This window comes from Lathamus discolor, chromosome 2 (assembly GCF_037157495.1).
Source record: "Lathamus discolor isolate bLatDis1 chromosome 2, bLatDis1.hap1, whole genome shotgun sequence".
Lineage (NCBI taxonomy): Eukaryota > Metazoa > Chordata > Aves > Psittaciformes > Psittacidae > Lathamus > Lathamus discolor.
The window spans coordinates 120,296,357-120,321,672 of NC_088885.1; the positions used below are offsets into that span (position 1 = coordinate 120,296,357).

The 25,316-nt window shown below is 40.6% G+C and overlaps 1 protein-coding gene and 1 non-coding gene across 4 annotated transcripts; both read right to left on the reverse strand.

Annotated features, from left to right (window-relative positions):
• Nucleotides 1-1,599: 1,599 nt before the first annotated feature.
• On the reverse strand, nucleotides 1,600-23,207 carry LOC136008679 (DGAT1/2-independent enzyme synthesizing storage lipids-like). 3 transcript variants are annotated; one of them, XM_065668276.1, is made up of 7 exons: nucleotides 22,923-23,207; nucleotides 16,953-17,283; nucleotides 14,468-14,632; nucleotides 10,312-10,505; nucleotides 8,171-8,231; nucleotides 6,477-6,616; nucleotides 1,600-3,913 (listed from the first exon to the last, which is right to left on the reverse strand). In XM_065668276.1, exons 2-7 carry the CDS (start codon nucleotides 17,278-17,280, stop codon nucleotides 3,809-3,811), a joined length of 993 nt encoding a protein of 330 aa, XP_065524348.1. In that variant the 5' UTR covers nucleotides 17,281-17,283; nucleotides 22,923-23,207; the 3' UTR covers nucleotides 1,600-3,808. The 3 variants fall into 3 exon arrangements, with proteins under 3 accessions (XP_065524348.1, XP_065524347.1, XP_065524349.1); XM_065668275.1 differs by lacking the exon at nucleotides 22,923-23,207 and adding an exon at nucleotides 20,117-20,199; XM_065668277.1 differs by lacking the exons at nucleotides 1,600-3,913; nucleotides 8,171-8,231; nucleotides 22,923-23,207 and adding an exon at nucleotides 20,117-20,212.
• Nucleotides 23,208-24,152: 945 nt separating this feature from the next.
• Nucleotides 24,153-24,225, reverse strand: TRNAV-AAC (transfer RNA valine (anticodon AAC)). The gene has a single exon. It is a non-coding gene; the product is annotated as a tRNA-Val (tRNA).
• Nucleotides 24,226-25,316: the final 1,091 nt, after the last annotated feature.

The window sequence follows — 25,316 nt, forward strand, 5'->3', positions numbered from 1 at the left end:
TCAAAGCCCTGTCCAACCTGGCCTTGAACACTGCAAGGGATGGGGCATCCGCAACTTCTTTGGGCAACCTGTTGCAGTGTTTCACCACCCTCACAGGAAAGAATTTCTTCCTTATATCTAATCTAGATCTACCCTCTTTCAGTTTACAACCATTCCCCCTTGTCCTGTCACTACATGCCCTCGTCAAAAGTCCCTCTCCAGATTTCCTGTAGTCCCTGTTTAGGTACTAGGAGGCTACTAGAAGGTCTCACCTGAACCTTTTCTTCTCTAGGCTGAACAACCACAACTCTCTCAGCCTGTCTTCACAGGAGAGGTGCCCCAGCCATCTGAGCATCTTTATAATTCGTGTTGTGACTATCATTCATTTGGCTGGTTCTGAATTTAAAGAACAATATACAAAAAGGCAACAGCATCATTGACCTGTACTGCAGAAACACATTACCTTTGTTGGTGGCAAGGACCTTCATACACATGAAGTCAAAACAAAGAAAGTGATGTCAGATTGTCTCACGAAGTTTCAGCAGACATTTTCTGGAAGATTATCTTACCTAATTTGAATTTTTCTGTGGTACTTACTCTCACATAGCAATTCCATGCAATTCTGTATTTACTTCTGGTACTGCGATTTTCTAGTGCAAAAATAACAAGCCCTCTTGTGTCTATGACAAGCTTAGCAGGGATTAAGTACTGTAAAGCTAACACATTAAGTGTCACCAGAGCTATATCTTTCTCCACAGAGTAATAGGATGAAACAACATAATGGTATACTTGTACAGCAAGTACCAGATGAGCCACACAATCACGTTGACAATGCTGATTAACAGCTCTACCTTGCGTTTGCAATGATTAATTTCATATGAAAACATTCTAATAATAGATGTTCTGACTGAGCTCTGCTATTACACAACAGGACAGTAAATTGGCCAGTAGGAGGTTTGGGTCTTGCTGAGATAATGACAAATACCTGTCAGTACAGCTGTCAGTCTATTTCTACTTTCAAATATATAAATACCTATCCTGATTATGCTGTTTGCATGGAGAAACCTGGAACATCTTCAGCGTATCCAAGGGCTAACCAGGCTATCCAGCAGTCTAGTCTAATGCTGCTAACATTTCTTTCAAATACTTCTTCCTGACACATAGAAAACCAAATCAGCTAAAAGGAAGCCTGGTCTATAACCTTACTTGTAAGAGTCTCTTTCCAGGTCTGCCCCCTTTTCCAATGACATGAAGTAGGTAATGATTCACACACCAAATGTGTACAACAAATCTTACTAGTCAGGATTTGTGACGTATTTTCTGTTGTAGAATTTTAAACATAACTTAAGTGGCATTGCAGTGCCTGTTAAGGCCTCCTGCAGCATTGATTACAACTACTAAAACTCAGACCTTATTGTTTGTGTGTCTTTTGTCCTTTGTTCTACTGTTTCCTGAATTATTTTCCCTTTTATTCATTTTTCTGGGGGCTTTGATTCTTCCATCCCTATTCAGACACAAGGCAAGAAGAACTTCTCAAGGATGACATGTGCTGCTCAAACCCGTGTCAAAGGCCATGAACTATATTTCATTTAGTTCAAACAGAACACAAAACTTCAGAAGCCTGTTCCAGCTGTCAATTTTATTCGAAAGGTGTCTTCTATACATTTTTTAATATATAGAAATAACTATGAAAGTCCTATACAAATATGAACACTTAGGAGTATCAATACTGCCCTTTATTTTTTATACTCATTTTTCAACAGTTAAGAGGGACAAAACTACATCGAAAAGCCCACATATTTAGTAAAATAAATTTTACAAAATCTCAGATCACAAATATCCATGTCTGACAGAATCTTCTAGACTGAGTTTTCTTTTACATATATGCAACCTCTACACAAAACATGCTCAGCTGCCTTTGAGAATGTCACAATATAGACTGATGTACATTTTCCTTGAGATGAACAGTAAGAACAGTCATACTCAAGTTATACTCCAGTGCAGGAATTTGGCAGTATCACTTTAAATGACATACTGTGTAAACATCATTATTTTTAAAAACATTCCAATAAATTAAAAAGAATACAATATTGCTTTCGAATAAAACCCAAGTAGTTAATAAAATTCAGAATAGGCATTTGCATTCGTATAACATGATTCTTCCCCAGAAGCTTTGAGCAATTTAATTCAACACCACCTAAAATGCTTTTGATACAAAATAACATCATAAAATAAGTAAGCTTTTTGCTAACCATAATTTATAGCCTCTTTCCCATAAAGTGATATTTTTCTAACATAGGGCATCATTTACATGTACTCTCACTAATTTACGCATTTAAAAGAGTATAAAGCAAAGCACATGATTAAATGGTGGGAGGAATGGTACTAAATTGAATACAACTGCTCTTTCAGAAGCTGTTTTTTTATTGTTTGGGTTTGGGGTTTTCTTGCTTTACTTTTAAGAAAAATGTCAAACACCAACAATATTGAAAGGAGAGCATGTAATAAAACAAAACTTCTTTTGTCCTTCCTCAAGGGATTTTTCCTTATCCCAAAACTGAAGAGTTCCCAGATGTTACTTTAAGAACTGTAGATTAAACTTTCTGGCAATCAGAAGAAATATTTCAGATATTTCCTATTTGGACAATAAAAGCACAGGCTTCAGTTCAGAAAAAATATAAGAATATAATTTACTGTAAGTGCACGCTCTTTCCTGTTCATTCAATTCTCTTCGGTTAAGGGAAATAATATAGGATTTCCCTCTCAACCGTGATTTAATAACTTACATAAATAACAGTATTTGAAGAATATGGATGTTTAACAGTTTACACCTATACTAGATTTAAAGGCTATTTGGAAATGTCTATCCTGTTTTGCAAAAGAACTAGTATTTTTAAAAGGAACATTGTACTAATCTTTTCTTTCCTTCAAAATAGAAATTTATGAGCTCACGTTAACTGAATAGTACTCGTATTTCCACTTCTTAAAGCTTAAATGATTGGCTCATTCTTTCAAAGCAGAGTTTGCAGATTCACTGAGAAGTATATGGGACAACTCTCTACTCAAAGGCAGATATCCAATATGGCTTGGTGTGGAATAGCAGCTGTGCTGAGGGTTCTCATTCACAGTACTGGAATGATACAAATCAGTAACAAGCTTCCTTGGTTCATTGCAGCTCTCTAATCAATTTTCACTCCTCCAAACTCCTTCTGAAGTCACCCAGTAAAACTAAACGCTTTCCACTATAGGTTTTGCAGGTATAGCTAGAGGTTCTACAGGCCACAGAAGGCTGACTGTTTCCCAGTAGCACAAGAGTAACAACATGAAGAAAGGTTTCATAAATGCTGTACAGCATTAATCTGGCCTGCAAAACCTAGTTACAGTGATGACGATCAAGACAGTAAGGATTTAGCTCTACAGGAGAACTAACATTCAGATTAAAGAGTAACCATAGGTGGTGGGGTGGGGAGGACAGTACAACAAAACAGACAAGAGACTGTGTACATAAAGACCTGCAGTGTCAAAAAAAAAAAAAAAAACCCAACCAAAAAACAAACCGAAAGCAACACACAAAACCCAACACTTTCAAGGTAGGAATGTATTTGTCAAAAACCAAACTTCTGAACTTTGCCCCATTACGAATGATTTGAAGTTTGGGTTCCTGAGCTTGATTCTAGGCAGGAGAAAGGGCAAAGGAAAGTGTTTTGTATCTTAAAATATACAGCAGTATCATTAGGACAGTATTTAAAACCTATTATTAGAAGAATTAATAAGTTACAAATATGACTTTAAGAATATTTTAACTAAATAGTAGTTCATTCAGAAGACCTTAATCTTCTTTCTTTTGTGTTTGAAATCGTTCCATTAAAGCCCTAAATATATTTCCTGGTAATTTCTGATGTTTTTCTATTAGAGCTTGGAGTGCTGCTTTTGTCTGTAGGGAAAGAGAAAAGTTCTTGGTCAAATTACATTTTCTTTACATTGTTCATACATCAACACAATTTCTAGGCTCTTTTTCATCCCTTCAAGTGTCACAAAACTACTCTAAGTTCAAAATACTATTTTTCCACATTTAAGCCCACAGAATGTGTTTGTGAGATCACTACCAATGAACAGAACAACAAATCAGTATCATTAATCTCTGGTATCTGGTGTTCACAAGCTCTATTAGCAACAGGCAGTATTAAAATGACAATGGAGTAAATTAATCAAGAGACCTAGATCTATAAAGCACATCAGCACCAGAGTGCTGTGCTGCAACTCAGAAACTTCTGCCTATGCCCAAGTTTGCATCAGTAACACTTTTCCAGTATGCAGGAACTTTGCACCTACACATGCTCATAAGTAGCACTGGAAACACATTGTGTCTCAGCACATTTGGCTTGTACAAAGTAATGAACTCTGCACTGAAATTCCCTAAAGGAGCTGGTCCTGTAAAGCATGCTTAGACCATACCTAAAATGGTGCATATGACAGCAGCATTCAGTTTCACTCAAAAATGTAGCAGGCCAAGAAGTTAATAGTAGTCATTATTATATAAAAGCCCTATGGGAACATCCAAAACCAGGGCTATATGCAAAGGCGACGGTGAGGATTTACTGCAACCTTCCTATTTGGCCTGGAGAGGCACAGACTACTGAATTCTTAAGGCCAGAGACAGAACAGAGAACTATTTGCCCTTGTAAACCAGTAGTTAGCAAGGGGAAAACTGGTTCTTGGTACAAGCTTGCACTGTTTACATGAAGGATGTGATCAACTGTTAAATCCCGAGAGAAGGCTCCTACCCACATCTCTCTATAGATCTGGTCCTAAATTTCTCTACAGATTTACAATTTCTATTAGGTAAAAAAAATATTAAACTTTATTTTTCTCTGTGTAATGGGAAAGTGTGCATTGTGCCATAGCCCGAAACATGACATACAACTTTAAAATCACTCCAACTATGATTCTAGGGGATTCCCGTTCTAGGGACCTTATTTAGCAGAATTTGCATGTAAGCCAGAAGCAATTGAGGGTGGCACAAATATAAGACGATAAAGCATGTTTTAGAGTCATTTAAACACATATCCTTTCCTGAAAGCCAACAGTTCTGAAGGCCTGTCAGACTGTACACCCCAACAAAACAATCAGTTTTCCATAACCAGGGCATAAGATAATGCAGGTATTTTCAGATGTCATTTTGCAGAGGTCTAACCAGAGGGTAAACAGATGAGGAGAGACAACTGAACTGTCACCTGCATGGTCAAGAAGAAATGCATCTTTCTCTGAAGTTTTCGGAATGCTAAAAAGTGACCATCTGTGGAGCTTTCAAAAATGGCTGTTGCAGCCCCCTCCATCTGACTGCTCTATCACTTAACTGTTTTATGTCTCTGCGCTGTGAAATCTATTAATAAACTGAATGAACATGAGGACCTGACAATCATTTCTATAAACCACCTACATCTGAACTAGGGGAACATTCCAAAGTTAATTTGTTGGGTGAGAAGTTGGAGGATGTGGAAACAGAAACACACTACTCAAAGCAGTGAAATTATTTACCTTAATTTTTTTATTGTATGGAATTTCACCAGCTTCTGAACACTGATTTACTGTATTTGAAAGGCTTCAATAGTATGTTTGTGAGAAGACCAAGAACCAGAACACTTTCTCTGGGTAAAGCACTTGCGTCTGCGTCAGTGACACTAGATAATGGTCCATGGTGGACCACACAAAAATAGAAAAGTACTGTTTGTCCATGGTAGCTTCACCCCGAAAAGCCCAGCTTTGGCTCCTCCCCAGAAGGTCCCGCTTTGGCTCATCCCCGGAAGAGTCCCGACCCTCAGAGACCCTTCTAGATATTGTTGGCCACTTCTTCCGATGTAGGCTGGCCCCCTACATCAGAATGAGTGTGCATTTCTGCTAGTATAAAAGCCCGAGCCTCAGGAAATGCAGGGAGGCAGAACCTCATATCATCCAGGTCAACATTGCTTCTGTGGAGACACCTGCTAAGGTTGAGCCTGCCACCTCACACTGTGATGATGTTTCTCGGAGCTGGCTTCCTGACCAACATTACATGGTCTTTGGGGTTGGTAAGATAACCAAATACCAGAAATATCCTTTACAGTATCTTTTGTTACCTCTATATTTTCCCTGTATTAATAAACTAGTTATGACTCTTTATTGTGTTGCATTTCTCTCAACCCAGAATCCTCAAACTCTGCAACAGTGTCTTTATCAAACTAGAGCAGTCTTATCTGAGTGAACTTCTTCAGTCCCTAAAGCAATATAGGATGCAGTACTGACTTTAGAAAGCCTGTTAAATCTGCAAGGTCTAGTAATAAAATAAGAGCAATTAAGAAGGGCGTTCAGAGTTAAGCAAGTCCAAAGCCTACCATGATTCCACCAACTTCTGTAACTAGCTCCATGGGAGAAATGACTTGACCAGAATATTCCAGTGTTTTCTATCATTACACCAAACATTTTAAATATATATATATATATATGTATATCTCTCTTACCTTTGCAGTTAGTTCCTCTGCTGTTACATTTGGTTCGTATGGAATGGGTTCTCCAATAAATGTGCGAAGCTTGACTGGAAACCCACCGTACACAGGAACTATTGGCAATCTAATACGTTCATACAGTGACCTAAATATTTCTAATGTGAAAAAATGTAGGGGAAAGCAGAAGGAAAAGGGAGGGAGGTGGGGAGGAGAGAGAAAAAGAAAAGGAGAGATTATTTGGTAATGTTTATTTTCCCCCAATATGTCTTAAAACTGAAACTGGCTTGTCAAGTAATCCAGCCCCTGACCCAGATTCTCAAACAACGTGTCATCTCAAGTGCTATTTCCTAAAAGCTGTGTTAATGCTAACATCAGGCATTTTTCCACCCTAACCTAGTGCAAAATCTCTCCTTCAAAGAGCAGCTGCAAAGAGAAGGAAGAAGAGGAGAAAAATCTTGTAGCTGCCTCTCTGGAGAGTAAGGGAATGCTACATAATACAGGTTAAAGTTCAGCTAAGTTTACAGGTCAGCATAAGAAACTAGTATTGGAAGACTGTTCTCTTTAGTCCCATTGAGGTCTAGAGGATCAGAAATAGTTTTATCTAACTAAAAGCCAGTCATATTAAAACACTGTATTGCTCTTTCAGATCACACATTCTTCACAGTGAAACAATATAAAAAGAGAGAAAAAGGTACTTTGATCAGCTCTAAGAGGACACATCTTCCCCACATGTCACCTTCTAAGCATTTAGCCCAAATGCACCCAGACCAGATTGCTTGCAGAATGGGTGCTAATATTCTCTCTCTTGTTTGGGATGATTCTCCTGAACACAGCAATAATTAATTACTGTTTATTCTTGTACAACCTGATACATACATGAATTATTCTGCACACCTACATCTGACAGTTTGGCTTTCTCCATGTAATATGTAGCTTTTAGTTACAAGGGTAGAGAAGCAAGTGTTTTGCCATGTATTCCTCTGATGAAGATGATAATGCCATACTCAAGGCAGAACTTGTGGCATGGAGGAGACTGTTCAGGCCCTTTCTGTTAGATAGCAAGTTGGAGAATATAAAACAAAAGGGGGTTTAACACTAGAAGATCAGCAGAGATGTGGGCATTTAATCATCCCAGAGGTGGACCCTTCAGACATATACCCTTCTATTCATCTGCTAGCTGGAAGTCTCGTACTGATGAGGAAAGACAGCAAGCAAATGCATGGTTTTGTAAGGAATGACAGGTCTAGTGCTAAATAGTAAACCAACTACAAATTAAGTATGTTTAAACCACTCGAAGTTTAAGTACAGGTAGATGCATAAGCACAGAGCTTTAGGAGAACATTTAAAGACGTGTCAGTTCCAAACCCCTGTTTGTTTTGTTTCTTAACAGACAGCAGAAAACCTAGAGTTCGTCTAGCAGATATAAGCAGAGAAAAAAATGCTCTGAATCTATTTGCCATTTTTCAGCTCATTTTTCCTTACTTCTGCTGCTTCTGTGAAGGCAAAAAGTTATATGGAGAGTAACTTAGCTGAGCCAGTACAACATATAATGCGGATATTAAATCCTGAACATGTCTGAACTCTACTGGAGAGCAAACCTCCAGAAACAAAGCCATGTCAAATCTCAAATTTATATGGGGATAATTTCTACAGAGAAAGGCTAAACACATATGGAAAAATAAACTACAAAAAAATAGAAAATATCTTACTTATTCCTCCTAATGTCCTAACGCCTTCTCGAACATTTTGTGTAAACATAGGAATGATGGGCTAGGAGGGAAAAAAAATAAGTAAGAATTTAATGAAGATAGCACTACCTAAAAAACTTCTACCTCACTTAAACCCAATAAGCAAATTAACTTCAGAAGTGTTTCTCAGACAAGGACACAGAGAGAGCAAACCAAGTATTCTTATTCTGCTGTGACCTTCTGCTATGTGGTTTCAAGCTAGAGAATACCAGGAGATTTCAGTGAATTATTGTTTCAGCATGTCCATTTTCTCAAAGCAGTCCAGAATTTCAGAACCAGGCCTCCCTCATCTAGCAGTGTTTGCACAGTTGTGATTTAAGTGGTTAAACCTCTAAACTAATTTGTAGTTACACTCAAAAGGAAGAATTCACCAGACTGGGATGCTAAACATGTCTGATTCATTTCTGTTATGCTGTGTTGCTTCACACATGCTGTGTCATATTCAATACATGTCCATGATTTATTTCTGCTGATAAATATTTGGAATTGTCAAGTTTCTGTTGCTGTTTCTGAACTTGCAAACAGCTGTCAAGATTTACAAGAACCAGGAGGGGATCGACTACTACATGAAGTTTTTAGTATCATTTTTAGTACGCATTCATTGTACGTAGCATCATCAGAAACACAGAACTTTATATGGCTTTTTTTAAAGCATGGAGATGAGTTAGTAAATGAAACTTTTCACACAGGTATTAAGTTTTTCGGGGGGGGGGGGGGGTGGGGTGGTATGGGGGAGGAAGTCTGTAAATAATTCAGTGCAACTATAGAGAATAAAAAGAACTGCAGCTGCCTAAACTGAATGGTAACAAACTTCTTTATTCTAGCACCATCTTATTTGGAACACCTTTTGACATAAAGGTCGAGATTTTTTTTATGTACTAAATTGGCTTATGCGACAAAAATTCTGTCAAACAAACTACTGAAATGAGACAACTTCAAGAAGTTTAAGGTCCCAGTTTTAGACACACTTTCATTTCCATGAGGAGTTACGCTCCTGATTAAAGGAGACTTAAAAGTTCATATTTAATCTAAACAAAGCTATGTTCCCCACTTTCAGCCTGCCTCCACGCTATTCCTATTCTACTGCATCTCTCAGGGCTTTTTTGGGGGGATGAAGCTGCAACACCTTTGTGAGTACATAAAGGGAACTGAACACACATTCAATAAAATAATTAGTACAACCATAGTTTAATCCCAAGTATGGTCTTTCGTATGCTATTACAATACATTAGTAAAATCTAAATCTGTTGAAAATATCCTGTTTAAACAGTGTTATTTTCCTCCTGAGAAGTGATACACACTTAAAATTGGGTCTTAAAAGTCTCTAATTTCTGTATAAGATTGAGAGATTTAACTAGTCTCTCTTTGACAGTACCTAAATATAAATCTCTTGGTGTGAGACTTAGTTTCTAATTAGGTATATGCAGACCTACAGACATATGCACACAAGTATAAGTATAGAATGAGGGGATTCTGTAATCTTATTAAAATAGTTACAATTCAAATATATCATACACTTATGCGCCTTTCACAGTTGGTCCCATATGAATAATCATCTGCCTGCAGACCAAGCACAATACTATATATTTGAACTGGGGAGACAGTTCACATTAGTGAACAGCATCTCCTGCTGTTGCTGTTTGTCCTAGACATCCCTTACTGCCATAAAATGCCAATACGGTAAGTACATAGTACCAACGATTCCAAATTGTGCTGGGTCACAGTATATACTTCAACGATAGGGGAAACAGAAATACTGATGTACAGTTGCTTCCCAAACCATTGTCAGGGGTTGAGCTATCAGAACCCTGACCATGCGTGTGTAAAAACAGTACATGCTTGTAATGTAAAAACCACCCTGGATTTCATCTCTCATTCTTTTAAACTCTGGATTTCCTGACCACGCTATTCTTAGCTAACTCTCCAAAGCCTTCTTATTGAAAGCAACAAAACCAGTCCTGAAATGCTGTTATGAAAGCAAGCAGCCCATACTCATGCTGCAATGTAACACCAAATATATGACAATCAAAACAGCTTTCCCTGGAAGAAAATATTAATGAGTTAACACTCTTTGCTTCTCTTCTGTGACTTGTCATACTTACCACTTTTGCATCGATGGCCACCTGAGCAAAGCCCTTCCGATTACCCCAGATAATAGTATACATTTCATCACTAAAGAGTGCTTCCCGAACTCCACCTGGGGCAATGGCTATCAGAGAGCCCTTCTTCAGTGCACTGACACATTCCTCTTTTGGTCCATGCATAACTCCATGTACATCAAGTAATATTTTAAAACCTGTAGGTTAAATAATATTACTTCAGAAAATGTTCATTCATAGTACCATCGAGTAGATTCCCAGCATGGAACACAATGACCAAAACTTACTTGTCTAATAACCTGCAACCCCAAATCAAAGATGTTTCTAGAGGGACTGAAGCATTAAGTTCTGCTTATAAATTCTGGTCTAAAAGCTGGAGATTTAGCAGTTTCAGTGGCTTTTTGTCATAGTAAATTCAGGTGCTCACAATCAGGGCTAAACTGGAAAAAAATGGCAAGCACTCTGTGACATCTTTCATGGGTCCCTTCAAAGGAGTTGTTAAGTTAGCTCCAACGCACTGGCTCCTGGCTCTTTGCCCAAGCTCTAGTTTTCAAACATAGCACAGCCCTAATAAAGTGCAGCAGGAGGAAATACCAGCAAATCTTGGTGGGTTTTGTTCTATTAACTTTGGCAAACAAAGAGCAGTCTGTGCACAAGGACAATGACAAAGAAAATGCAGCATTCTCTATGTTACAACTCATTGCAGGAAGTAACTCCCTGGTTCAGTCAGCGAGTATGGCCTTTCCCACAAAGAGGCATCTGGCAACCCTGGATTAGGTTTATTCATTTTAGCATCTTAGGATAAGACTTTTCATTTTCTTAAGCTTTTAACTGTAAAGTGACATAAACTTCTCATATAATTTTGCGTTTCAAATGCCATACTCACCCTTCTCTTCCAAGAAATAGCAGAACATCAAAAATTTGCTCACACATACCGGATCAACTAGTCTAATGTGAAACAATAGAACTAGCATAAGACCTCTGTTTGCAGGAAATCAGTCATGTTCACTTGCTTTAAAATCATACAGTTTCATGTTCACTTGCTTTAAAATCATACAGTTTCATGTTCACTTGCTTTCAAAATCACACAGTATTTATGAGTACTGCATACCAAAATGTGAACTTTAGATGACTGAGCAGTATGGGAAATACTGCATGAAAGGATGCTAATTTTACTAAGTACAAAGAAGTCCAAAATTAGTTTTGTTCCACAGTCCAACCTGGACTCTGCCCTTTGCCCTAGCATATTCTTCTCCTATTTTCAACAATATTGTGTCTGCACCAATGTTTGAAAACCCCCTGAAGAGTATCCAGTAATACATTCAACGCTTAGTATGTGCACTATAGACAATTCTCTTACTTGTTACAGTGACTGTAACATAAGGGGCCATCAGCTACTTGCTAGCAAGATGACAAGGATGTCATTGTTTTCCTGTGGTTGACCTTTAGGATCACAGAGAGGTACATTTAGACCACTGAACCCAACCTTCCACAATTGTAGGTAACCACACATGCAGAACATCCAGTCCACAAGACACTTTGCAACACCTTGTGTATGTAACAGGCAAGAAGCCACAGATCCTTTTCTCTGCAACATTACAGGAGAGGAACTGTCTTGTTATTGCTATGGAAATGCCTGATAGCAGGCAATCTTTTAAAGAGGGCTATGCACCTTGCCGGCTCATGCATGCCTTAAGGAGGCACAGCAACATTTTACAAACACACTCCAATTAATTGCAGCTAACTTAGGACAGCAGCACCCAATGCAGCAGATGCAATAAGATTGCCTACTGGCAACTGGATACTGCCATGGATCTGAAATTCAGAAGTATCATTAAGTCATCTAATCCAAGTGTGTTCAACAGCCTAAAGACTCCCCAAACTCACCCCCCACACCACCACCCCGTTTCTCCTGCAGTGAGCATAATAAACTTCCAGTTAATTAAAACATCTTCTGAAAATGCATCCAATTTATTCTGAAGACTTAATCAAGATCAGGCAGTCTTAGTACTAGGATAAAATTACGGCAGTCTTTCCGGTTTGATTCACAAGAGAAGTGGCATCTATCTGAGTTGCCAGTCACAGATTACTGTGTGGATTTTGAAACACTATCCAGAACATTGTCAGGACTCTTTGGGCTTGTCTTGCATTAATAGCCCAAACTTATTCTCAGAACCAGGGAATTATGCAGGTTAGAAAGGACCTCTGAAGGTAAAAGAGTCCAGCCTCCCACTCAAAGCGGGTCCAACTAGATCAGGCTGTTAAGAGCCTCACCCAGTGGAGTTTTGAAAGTCTCCAGGGATGGAGCTACCCCAACTTGTCTAGGCAAACTGTTCAGGTGTCTGATCACCCTCATGGTAAAATACCTTTCCACACATCTAATCACACATCTGATTTCCTGTGTTGCAATTTGTCTCTGCTGCTTCTCAATCTATTGCTATGCACCTTTGAGAAGAGTCTGACTCCATCTTTTCTTTAGCTTCCCGTTAGGTTGATGAAGACTGCAATAATATATTCCCCCACCCTGATCTCGTACAGACCAAACAAATCCAGTTCTCTCAGCCTTTCCTCATACACTGTATACTCTAGTCCCCCATCAGCCACTGAACATGCTCTATTGTGTCAATGTCTGTCTTGTACTGGGGAATCCAAAACTGGACATCACATTGCAAGATCCTGTCCACTTGAGTACCAATGTCCTTTCCTGCAAAGCCACCCTTTTTCCCAGGGTACTGTCGCATGTGATGTGCACCTGGGATGAAGCAAGCTTCACAACTGCATGTGCTGAACTGTGTGAAGTTTCTGCCAGTTCATTTCTGTGAAGGCACTCTGAACACCAGCTCTAACCCCCAGTCTATCAACTACTCCCCCACTTTGGTATCACTGGTGAACTTCCTATGAGCACACTCCAGCCCCTCACCCAGGTGTGCAGTAAAAGCATTAAGTAGCATTGGTTCCAGTATAAATTCCTGAGGAAGACTTGTAGAAACCAGATGTTAGCTAGACGTACTGCTGAAGCCAGTTCTTCAAGACCAGCCATTTAGCCAGATGTCTCTGCAATGTTACTAAACGATATTTGGGAGATTCATAAGTATACTCACATTTAGAACCTTATTTTAAAGCAGAAATTGAGAAAAAAAATCTCCCATTTGATAAACAACTGTATATAAATATTAATATATATAATATAGAGCCAAATATAAATTACAAAACAGGCTACATTAGTCAGCTGCATGCAAAAGATTTGATAATCAACTGACAAATCCTAGTTTGTTGGCAAATGCAGTTGTAGAGGCAAAGTCATGCTGTTATCAGCATGAAAAAGTTCAGTTTTCAGGGATTAAAGCTGAAATAAAACTATGCTGACAAAAGGACATCTTTGTTTCCACTAAAAGCATCAGTGCACTACAGCACACTCCTGCAAAGTTTTAGTCACAAATTTAACTTGGAAAAAGAACTGGGTACTCTGTTATTGCACATACACAAAAAACAACCGACCTCATGTAATTCATCTCATCAATCAGCAGTGTTTTTCACTAGGCCAAAAAGCTGGTCCTAAACATGTTTTTCAATTTCTTCATGCTTTGCCTCATGTTTTACACAAACTTGCTGGGCACTTGCACAGCCTTCCTCCAAAATAGGATTCTACTTGGAAGAGTCTTCTCGTGGGCAGGTTCTACTGCCAACCATACTCAACTGAGTGGGTACAAAAATACATTGTCCCTCCAGACTACTACTGTCAACTTTAAGGACACTGCTTCCGAACAGTTTGCTTCTCAATCAGGTAACACCAGTCATTCTGCCTATATTAATACAAAAAGAGAAACATCTTACTTGGATCCTTGCTACCTACTAATACAGAGACAATTGTTTCTCTTATCATCTCCTTCTCTTTGTTTCTAAACACCCTAGAGTTGTTGGAAGGTGTTGCCCAGCTAGAAGTATGGCCCATCCTTGCATGGGTCAGTCTCCTAAACTCATTCTTGTTTGTACAGAGCATGTTAGAGACACCTACACTCCAACATTTTAACTAAATTGTCTGAATGTCTGTTGAGAGCTGTGTTCCTGTGGTACAATTTTTATTGATTACACCATTAAAAAGAAAAATTTAAAAAAATTAAAAGTTCTCAAATTGATTGTTTAGAATTAAGCATGTTACCTGGTAATCTAAAGACGAAATGATCAGCTACTACATGGCAGTATCTCTTCTTTTGTATAAGAAGTCTAGCCATGAAATAGACACAATCAGCAGGAGTAGCTCCATGATAAAACACAACAAGCCCTGGACCTTCAGGAATATTTTCAGCCCCATGAAGTTCATAACCTGTTAGAAGTTAAAGGCATAACAAATGTCAAAGTCTGATACAACTGTATCCCAAAGAAAGTAATGCAGGGCAAGTTGGCAAACTGAAATCAATAGCTATTGAGAAGTAGAGCAAAGTGACCACTAAAAACTCAAGAAGTGACTTGCAGTATTTACTAAGATGCTTTCACCAGAGATGCAGGTTTAATTTAAAGCAGAAGAGACATATTTAAAGAAAGGAGAACAACAGGATAAAAACACCCTGAAAAAAAACCACCCAGTCTCACTGTCTTGAAGTATGTATTTTTTTCCTTATTTTTTCAGTTCTGTCTTCAAGGCTGCAGAGTCTTCCAATCATTCAAGAGAAATCACAGTCAGGATTGGATAGGAGACACAAAACAACTATTTCAAATTATTATTTACCTTTCAAAGTTCATTGCCACCAGTAACTATTTAAGAAGATGAGAAGTATTTTTCTCATCTTTGTTATTTCTCTCAGAAGTATACTTGCTCCAGTTTTCCATCACTAAGTACTAAAAGCTCTTTGGGGTTTTACATGCTTAATTGAAATATACATAAGCACAGACAAGTTTCTTACTGAACTTATATCTCTAATTAAGTTAACAGTGCAGAATATATTCAGTTAACACAAAATATCAGAATGCATCAGTATAGAACATTCAGTTAATATCAAGCAGTACTGTTACAGTATCTTGTTTGTGTTTTTTTAAAGAAATAATAAAACCAAACAAACAGAAAACCTCAAACGCTTCTTCCAAACTTAGTAAGGTCTGCAATTCCCAATCCAGTGAATTATTTTTAGTCCTGTAAGTACTTTTGGCTCTTCTCCTTCTATTTTTCTTTCTATACCTGTGGAGCTGCAACACATTGCAAGCATAGTGAACCAAGTGATCACCGACTGTGCCCCATGCCAGCTGGTCATAGTCAGAATGATACTTACGTCCAGCATTTACGTAATATATATGAAGTTACATGCATCACATACTACTTTGGTGCTTGAGGCTTTTTGGGGTTGGGGTTGTTTTGTTTAGGGTCTTTTTTTTCCCAGTGCTGTGAGATTTCAGGAGAGAAAGTTCTTCCTATCATATATTGATTAATCAAGTGGCAGAAAAAATAATCACAAAATATTTCATTCTCTAGCAAGAGAAGTGCACAGAGAACATGGAAGCAGCTGGCAGGGCAGAAAAAAGTCACAACTGTCAATGAGGAACTGTGTAAGAATCTTTTCTGCACAAATAAAAAGTCAGACCTTATAAAAAGTTACTAAGGATGAAAAGAGACAAGGCCTTAAAAAAACCATTTTCTTATGAAAAAAGTAAATAGCTTTTTATTGTGAAGTGAGCATTTTAAGCTCTTTGATGTAGCTGTTGATTTTGGTCTAGTGTACTTTCCTAGATTTGAAAGTTACATCTTAGTCTTACAAAGCCTATCTGATACAGCCGCTGCACCATCTGGTTATCAATGCCTTGAAAACCCACTTCCCTTTGACTAGAGAACAAATAGGGATGATTTTCAAGGAGGATTTGTTCTTCATGTAAATTGCTCTTAAACACCTCTTTCTCCTTTAGCTGCGTCTAGCTGAATGGCTCTGAAAGAGGCTTATGATTTCCTTGGGAAGAAAAGCCAAATCATTTATTAAGTCTGTCTTTATAAAGAAATAACAGTAGAAGGACAAGGAACAGAGCCCTCAGTTTTGACATTGTAATAGAGAAAGTAGTTGACAAAAATACATAGAAAGAAAATAAAAAAGTAGGGTTCTGTAACAGGCTCTAAAGTTAATTTGAAGTAGCAACTAGTGAGTGAACTAAGTCCTTCTTTTAGCCATCATTTGGCATTACATGTAAAAGGCCGGTTAAGTGCAATTAAATAACACTAACATCCTGACATACTAGCTATTAGAGAACTGGCATTTGAGTGTTCATATACTAACTCTGAAATAATACAGTAAATTGATCTAATTTTTAACAGCAGACATTTCAGGTCCTCCACAAATGAGGAAATTCAGGAGTAGTTATAAAAAAGAAAAACAATAAATACACAATTCAAAAAAAGCCTATATATTCAACTGGATGAAAGCTCTCATTTTGCAGCAGCAAAGGAATAAATGAATAAGACAAAAAATTTTACAGCCAAAAAAGTCTCAGTGGCTTTTACTTCTCCAAAGCATGACTGGTGTTCATTGGTAAAATGGGAATATTATTGGCCTGAATTTGAAATTTCATGCAACAGCAGCACAATCAGATATATACTGATAATCCTGAAAGGTAAGCCAGGAATAAGAGCTTCAGTGGTTTTTAATCAAACATCAGATCTCACCTACCATGCCATATTCTGCCATGTCCATCCCATAGCGTAGCTAACATTTGTTTTGCGCCATCCCAGAAATCATTGGAATAGGCTTCCTTTAGTTCATTCTTCCTTTTATAAATATGAAGGAGGAGAATGGAGGTGTAGAAGAGGATGACGAGAACTCCTGGTAGTAGAAAAACTGCTACAAGTGGAAAAAGCACCCATGAAAGGTAGACTGCATAACTCAGATAATCTTCAATATGCTCCACGCCAGTCCATTCTCGCAGAATGGAAGTCAGGCAGGTTAAGTAGGACATAGGCATCGGTCCTGCAGCACAGGATTCATTTCCACCTATCATCTCCTGTTAAATTAAAAAAAAAAAAAAAGTGAAGTAATAAATCCTAAAAAAAGGCAGACCTGCCTATTCTGCTTTAGCATACAAAAAACCTCTCTAATGCATTTTATTCATGTACCATTTACCCCAGCAGCACCTAGTAGAAACATAATGGTTCACACAGCAAAACTTCCAGTTGACTTTTTTTTAATCTTTTTCTTTTGCGTGGTGGAAATGCTGACAATTCTAGTTGAGAAAGACAGTGCAATTGCTTAATCTCAGGATAAGATTTTATCTCCTTAAAAATGTTCAACTGATGCAGATCCAGAACACTTAACACTGTTACCAACAATTTACATCGTTCTACATAATACACAGTACATTCAAAACCTTCTCTCAAGCACTTATTACAACAGGGAATGGCACAATTTCAAATCCAGTGCTATAATACCTACTGAGTATTTCCACTAACCACAAGCATGTGACAATTCAGGAAAAAGATGGTCTTAAATAAGTAAATCTCACTCCTGGACAGAACTTTAACTGTACCTGGAAACTTACAGATAGTGAAACACCAAGTTCAATGCACAACACAGGACAATGCAGCAGAAAGGACAAGGAAAACAAATACAAAAGTCCTTTAAGTGTTTTAACTGCTCTCGTTTTACTGTACCTCTCTCTCCTCTGCCGCGCCAGTTCCTAAGAATTTTCAGGGCTACACCTCTCTGGGCTGGAATTTCAGGTCTTCTATAATTCCAGAGCAACATTTATTTCTTAGCTTTGTAAAATTTAGAGGAAAACTTGCTATTCACTTCATCTTACAAACATGCGACAACTTGTATGCTTGGGTACTTCAGCTACAGTTCTAGTACATCATAAATGACACCTTGTGGGAAAAAATTATCCTAATCTAGACTAAAGGTTTGGGCAAGACTTGAAGTCAACACTGAGAACAAAAACATGTTGAAACCTATAATGGAGGCTTGTAGACAGAAATGGATTAAGAACAGTAATTTCTGAAAGAATCTAAGCTTGGAGTTTTTGTAGTTTGGGGTTTTTTCATTAAAATGTTTGGGGTTTTTTTTTTTTATTAAAATGTGATTTAGAGCATGTATGACTGCAGAGTTCCCATGCCGAGAGAGGCGTATGTCTATCACTCCTTTACTCTTGGCTTTTTTCTTGCAAGCAGTAAGTGACTGAAATTTAGAAGATAACTAATACTACCAGAACTCTAATAACACCACAAAAAAAGACAAAGCAGATCAGTTTTACTCCACATTTGCTATGAGATGTTGAAACGTGCTACAGCAGAACTCATTTCACTTTTTCCCGGTCTCAATTTTTCCTCCAATCCTGACAGAGCAAGCATGTTCCTTTTCCTTCTGTTTTGAAATCAGCCTCTACCCACATTGCCCAAGTTAAGCCCTACTGACAAGAAAGCTGATCGTGTGACAAAGACTTTGCTCCCACAATCCATGCCTGTTCCACTAATTCAGGCTTACAACATTTCGCTCCTCAGCATGTTCCTGAAGACAATGTGAGAAGAAGCTGACTTATCCTCAGTGATGTAAAAGCATGTAGCATTAGTGACAAGCACTTCACTGATTTCAATCACGTGTGTTTGGGGGTGTGAATTAGGGGGGAAAGGACAGGAAAAACTGTGCATGTGGGAGAGCAAGAGAAAGTCCTTTCTCGCTGCGGTCACCAGAGCCAAACTCCAGAACCTGTCACGCAGCAAACACCCACAGCAAGTATAAGAAACACAAGTTGTGATACCAAGCAGGATTTAAGAGTAGCATTCAACACTACAATATTTATCAGATTGTTATGCCTGGACTTCTCCAGCAGTTCCACCTACTAGCTAGAGAACAATACAGATCACGGATTATGGCACAAACTTTTCAAAACTCAGAGGTGATTATACAGCTTTAAAGATTACAGTTATACTCTCCCATCTATTATCATTTTGCCTATGGCTTTCTCCAGAACAAAATCCTCATCAAGTAAATTTAACATCCTGTCCACACATGTCAGCCTTGCAAAATACGACTTGTCCCTTCACCTGTAATGTTAGATGCAATACCTCAAATGCCATCATCACTGTTTGAAAGTTGCATATTTATGCACTAACCTGTAACAGAAATTAAGATCTGACCTCCTCTTTGCTGCCAGCCACAGAGGTAACATCTAAAGCTCTGCCTTCTCTTAGAAACAGTCAACTCTATTCTGAACAATGTTGTTTCCTCATCTTGAAGGGAATCATAGAATAATTTACATTAGAAAGATTCACTGGACAGCGCTTGTCCAACCTTTAGCTAACTAAGGAGTCAGATCAGGTTGCTCAGGGCAACGCCCAGCCCAGTTTGTAATATCTGCATGGATGGATATTCCACTGCTTCCCTGGGCCCCCAGTCCCCAGTCAAGCACGAGTGTCTGATCACCCTCATGGCAAAAATGTTTTTCCTTATCCTAGTTATAATTCCCCTTTACTGCGATTTGTGTCGCTTGTCTCATGTCCCTTTACTGAGAAAGGTCTAACTCCCCCCTGCACACACATAACCATTCATTAAGAGTAAGAGGAGCAGTAAGATCTCCTTTAAGCCTTCTTCTTCAGGCTAAGCACACATAGCTATCTTACCCTCTCCATAGACATCATGTGCTAGAGACTCTAACAGAGCTGGTGGCCCTCCTCTGCACCCCTTCCAGTTTCTCAGCATTTCTTGTATTGTGGGGGTCCAAACTTGACTTGTGGTCCTAAATGTGCTGAGGAGGGTTATAAATACTTCCTCGATCTAATGGCTGTGGCCTTGCTAGCACAGCCCAAAATGTAGGTAACCAACCTCACTCATATTTGACTTACCATCCACCAGATAAAGGCCTTCTTCATGCCTTTATCTCTTGTAATTTTGCTCCCTCTGTAACAGGTCCAGCATTTCTTCTGATCACCCATTGTACAGCCACAAAAATACTCTAAGTGATGTATGTTACTGCTGCACTGAACACACTAACAAACAGCAGTGAAGAAGAATAGATTCTGTCTCCATGATCCAAGAAAGCACAGGATGCTCCATATTAAGTAAAGGTCCAACCTAGTTCATATATGCCACTTTCGTGGTTTAAGCCCAGCCAGTAACTCAGAACCATGCAGCCACTTCGCTCTCTCCCCTACTTTTTTTCTCCCCTGCTCCTGGAGGGATGGGGAGGAGAATCAAAGGAATGCAAATCTCATGGGTTGAGATAAGAACAGTCCAGTAACTAAGGCATAACACAAACCACTACTGCTACCACCACCAACAATGATGATAAGGGAAATAATAAGGGAACATAGAACCAAAAAGTGAAGGAAAGGAAAAAAACCTATAAAACCAAGTTATGCACAATACAATTGCTCACCACTGACTGATACCCCACCCGACCCAGTGATTTGGACCTTCCAGGTAACTGCCTCCAGCTTATATATTGGGCACAACATGCTGTGGTGTGGAATACCCCTTTGGCTAGTTTAGGTCAGGAGTCCTGTCTCTGCACCCTCCCGTCTTTCCATGCCCCTCCTCATTGGCAGAGCATGAGACTGAAAAGTCCTTGATCGGGGTAAGCATTACTTAGCAACAACTAAAACATCAGTGTGTTATCAGAACTGTTCTCAGGCTAAAGTTGAAAACACAGCACTGCAGCAGCTACTAAGAAGGAGAAAAATAACTGTTACAGCTGAACTCAGGACAACTACTAACATATATTGTCATTTTGTTCCAATCCAAATTTACAGCTGTCTGCCCAGAGCAGATAAAGCAGCAAGATAAACATAAAGCAGCACAGTCTTCTAGAAACACCACTATGTCAACCTGATTAGGACCTCATCTAAGCAAAGAGAGAGAATCCTGCCCTCCTTGTCAGAGGTTTTCTGACATTAGTCACTGTCCAGGTCTAAAAACTTCAGTGGGTTGCAGTACTACTGTCTCACCATTAGCTGACTTACAGGCAGAATCCCCCTGTAATACGAGCATATCCTTAAAAAACGTATTTTAATTGACATCACTAACACATTTCCTGTTGTGTAGCTCAAAGTAAAAACTTTTAAGTTTAAACTTCCTAATAGAAAATCTTGCATACAGTTTCACAGATGAAAAAGATGCAATTTGTCATCTGGCTAATGATGGTGCACACTGACTTACGTGCATGCTTAAGGCTTTACACTGTCCGTGAAGCGGAAACAAGTCTAAAATACAATTCCTTTTACTGACTTCTAGCACACGACCCAGGAAAATCCTTAACTAAACTACTACAGTAACCTTCAACAGTAGTGCGCAGACACTGGGTTAACTGAGACCCTACTGATCATGCTACAAGCAGCAATTACAAAAAGCAACATATACTGCTGTAAATTCTTCACTATGAGGGTGGTGAGGCACTGGAACAGGTTGCCCATCCCTGGCAGCCAGCCTGGATGGGACTTTGAGCAACCTGGTCTAGTGGAAGGTGTCCCTGACTGCGGCAGTGGGGCTGGAACTGGATGATCTTTAAGGTCCCTTCTAATCCAAACCCTTCTATGGTTCTATGATTCTATGAAACCATGCACAACATGATTTTAGCATGTGTACGAAATGTATAAGTTGAACCTCTGGAGATGTCACTATCCCACTCGGCTCTTGTCATGCCACACCTGGAATACTGTGTTCAGTTTTGGTCCCCGCTATACAAAAAGGTCCCCACTATTAAAAAAAACCCTGGGGACAGGCTGGAAAGGGCCCAGAGAAGAGCCACAGATCAAAGTGCTGTGAAGCCACGGGAGGAAAGGCTAAGAAAGCTGGGTCTGTTCAGCCTGGAAGAAAGAAGGCTTAGGGGACACCTTATCACCATGTTCCAGTATTTAAAGGTGGCTACAAAGAAGACAGAGACTCCCTTTTTATAACAAGTCATATGGAAAAGATATGGCAATGGGCACAAATTATCCTGGGGAGATTACGACTGGGCATAAGAGGAAAATATTTCATCATAAGAACAATCAGGCCCAGCATCAGATGCTGTAAGGTTTGGCTGGGCAGGGTGCTGAGACATCTTGCCTAGACTGTGCTTTTGCCAAGAAAGGTTGGACCAGATGATCCTTGAGGTCCTTTCCAACCTGGTGTTCTGTGATTTCCAAACAAGAAAGACACTGCAAAGCAACAGCTACGACATGGCCCTGCAAACATAAACGCACTGTTTTCCACTGCATCAACCGGTTACGGCGGGTGGTTCTCCCAGAGTTCGCAATGCCACCACAAACACGAAAACCCTGACAACCTGCTCACGACACCCTCCACTGCAGAGAAACCGGCAGCCAGAGGGTGGCTGTGCTCTCGTTCTGAAGTGGGCACTGGCCTACTCCTTGCTCCTGTGACAGAGGGACACCGGTTCCTTCCGCAGGAGGCTGGAGGGGGACCGAGTTTCCCTGTCCTGGGAGGAGCGCACAGCCCCAGCCCGGCTGCTTCAGCCGAGCGCCCCGCGGCCCCGCCGCTGCCCTCGCACCGCCCCGCATCGCGCCCTGCCCGCACTCCCCGTCCCGACAGTAACTGGAGCAAGGCCTCAAGCTCGGTGGTGGCCGAGGCAAGCCACCTCCCGCCCCGGCACCGGCGGGGCGGCGGCGGGGCCAGGCCCGGGGCGGGGACGCGCCGGCAGCACCCGCTCACCTTGCCCTGGCGGCGGCGGCTCCGGCTCCAGCCCCGCGTCCCTGCCGGGGCCTGGTTTTACTTCTCCGCCCGCCGCCCCCGCGGAGGACGGGTGCCCGCGGGGCGGCCGGGCCTGGGCGGCTCCCCGCGGCGGGGCGCAGGCGGGACGGCACCGCGCTGCTCGGCGGCGGAGGGGGCGGCGCGGGGACAACGAGAGCGGCGGCGGACGGGAGGGGAGGGGAAGGGAGGGGGAACTCCGCGCCATGGGGGGCGCGGGAGCCGCCCGGACCGCGCCCGCCACGCACCGCCCGGCGCTTCCGGCGGGAGAGGAGTCGCCGCCAGGGGGCGCGCCTTGCCCGCGATAGGGGGAAGGGGTGGTGCGGACATGTCGGGTTTGTGTTCCTGTGGGGTTTGTGGCTGAAATGACAGAAAATACGTGTAGGAACCCTGCTTTCAGTAATAGCAGGCCCTAGTTCCTGTAATACTGCTCTAAAAAGAGTAAAAGTAAGATTATAATAACCGCTCTTTATTAAAGCGGTATTATAACGGTTCTGGGGGAAATGTCTTTTTTGGGGTTTTTTTTTAATCAGAAAAATCACCATTTTATATGTCATTCAAACCCACTCACATCTCTTAGTAATAGAATAGTAGAATGATTTGGGTTGGAAGGGACCTTAAAATCCTCTCGTTCCAAACCCCCTGCCACGGGCAGGGACGCCTCATCCTACACCAAGGCTCTGTCCAACCTGGCCTTGAACACTGCCAGGGTGGAGCATTCACAGCTTCCCTGGGCAGCCTGTTCCAGTGCCTCACCACCCCCACAGTAGACATACACCATATATATCCTTATATATATACAAACAGTATATACCCTTGTATATTCCTTATACCCAATCTGAACTTCCCCTGTTTCTGTTTGAACCCATCACCCCTTGTCCTATCTGTACAGTCCCAAATGCAGAGTCCCTCTCTGGCATCCCTATAGGCCCATTTCAGGTACTGGAAGGCTGCTATGAGGTCTCCACGCAGCCTTCTCTTCTCCAGGCTGAACAGCCCCAACTTTCTCAGCCTATCTCTAGTCCCCTGATCATCCTCGTGGCCCTCCTCTGGACTCGCTCCAACAGCTCCATGCCCTTCTTATGTTGAGAACACCAGAACCGCACAAACTATTCCGAGTGGAGTCTCACGAAAGCGGAGGTGCAGAATCGCCGCCTTCGACCTGATGTGGGGGAAAAAAAAAAAACAAACCAGTGTTTCCGCCCGGTTTCGAACCGGGGACCTTTCGCGTGTTAGGCGAACGTGATAACCACTACACTACGGAAACTGCCACGGCAATCTAGCTCACCTGGATCTCCCTCATAACATTCTTACAATTGTAACAAGGGATTACTAATATAAACGTTAATTTTTACTCCAGCTCCCTTAAACTAAACTGCAGATAATACATGGATGCTGCTGTAAGATGAAACAGCCTATAAAAAACATGAGCGCTGTTAGCAAACAGTTGACAACTGAGATACAGAGATCCAGGCTGAATCCCTGCTTGGGAAGATAAATCAGTGCTCTGGTTATATATCACCCACCCAAGGCTAGTACTCTGTTCTGAGTTGCAGCACAGCCTTTAGGTGTCCACCATTAAACCATGTCCCTAAGTGCCGCATAGGTGCAAGAAATCTCTGGAGAAGCAGCACAGGAAGAGGAAGAATTCATGTTAATCCAAACAGTAGATTGAGTTTTCTAATGAAAATAGGCAAATGTTGCATATATTCCTTAGAAGCTACACAAAGTTTTAGGACATTGGGGGGAAAGATTATATAGGTATTAAAAGTACAAGAAGGAAAAATGAGGCGCAAAAACTACCTTTCTTGGTGTTTGAGGTTATCAGATTTGGTTGCATTTAATGGCATATTGAATAGATTACACAAAGCTCTCCCACTCCCACCAGAAACAACACCTCACAGCTTGTAAAAACACATTCTGCTTTGTAGCATGTTTCAGTATTCTGTAAGGTGAGCTAGGAAGACATGCTGCCTATTGCCCACCTTTTCAAACAGGCATTTAGGTTCAATCCATAGGGGGACGACACCGTTGCAGTTCTGCGTTTTTGGGCAAACCCCCAGTGACGATAAGCCTCCGGGCTGCACTACCCAAGGAAGCTCCCCCCGAGCGCGGTCCCTGCTAGCTGGGAGCTGTGGGAGAGTTATAGCACATCGTTACTGCAAACACACTGCGATGCAGGGATTCTCAGACTGGGGGCAGCCTCATCCACTACACCAGTAGTGTATGGTTTAATAAGACATAATGTACCAGCTCACACTTGAAACTACTCTCTATCTGTACTTGCATAGCGCTACACTTAAACTAAAGCTTTTTTTTCTCTCTTTAAAAGACTTTTTTTTTTCTTTTTCCCCGTTA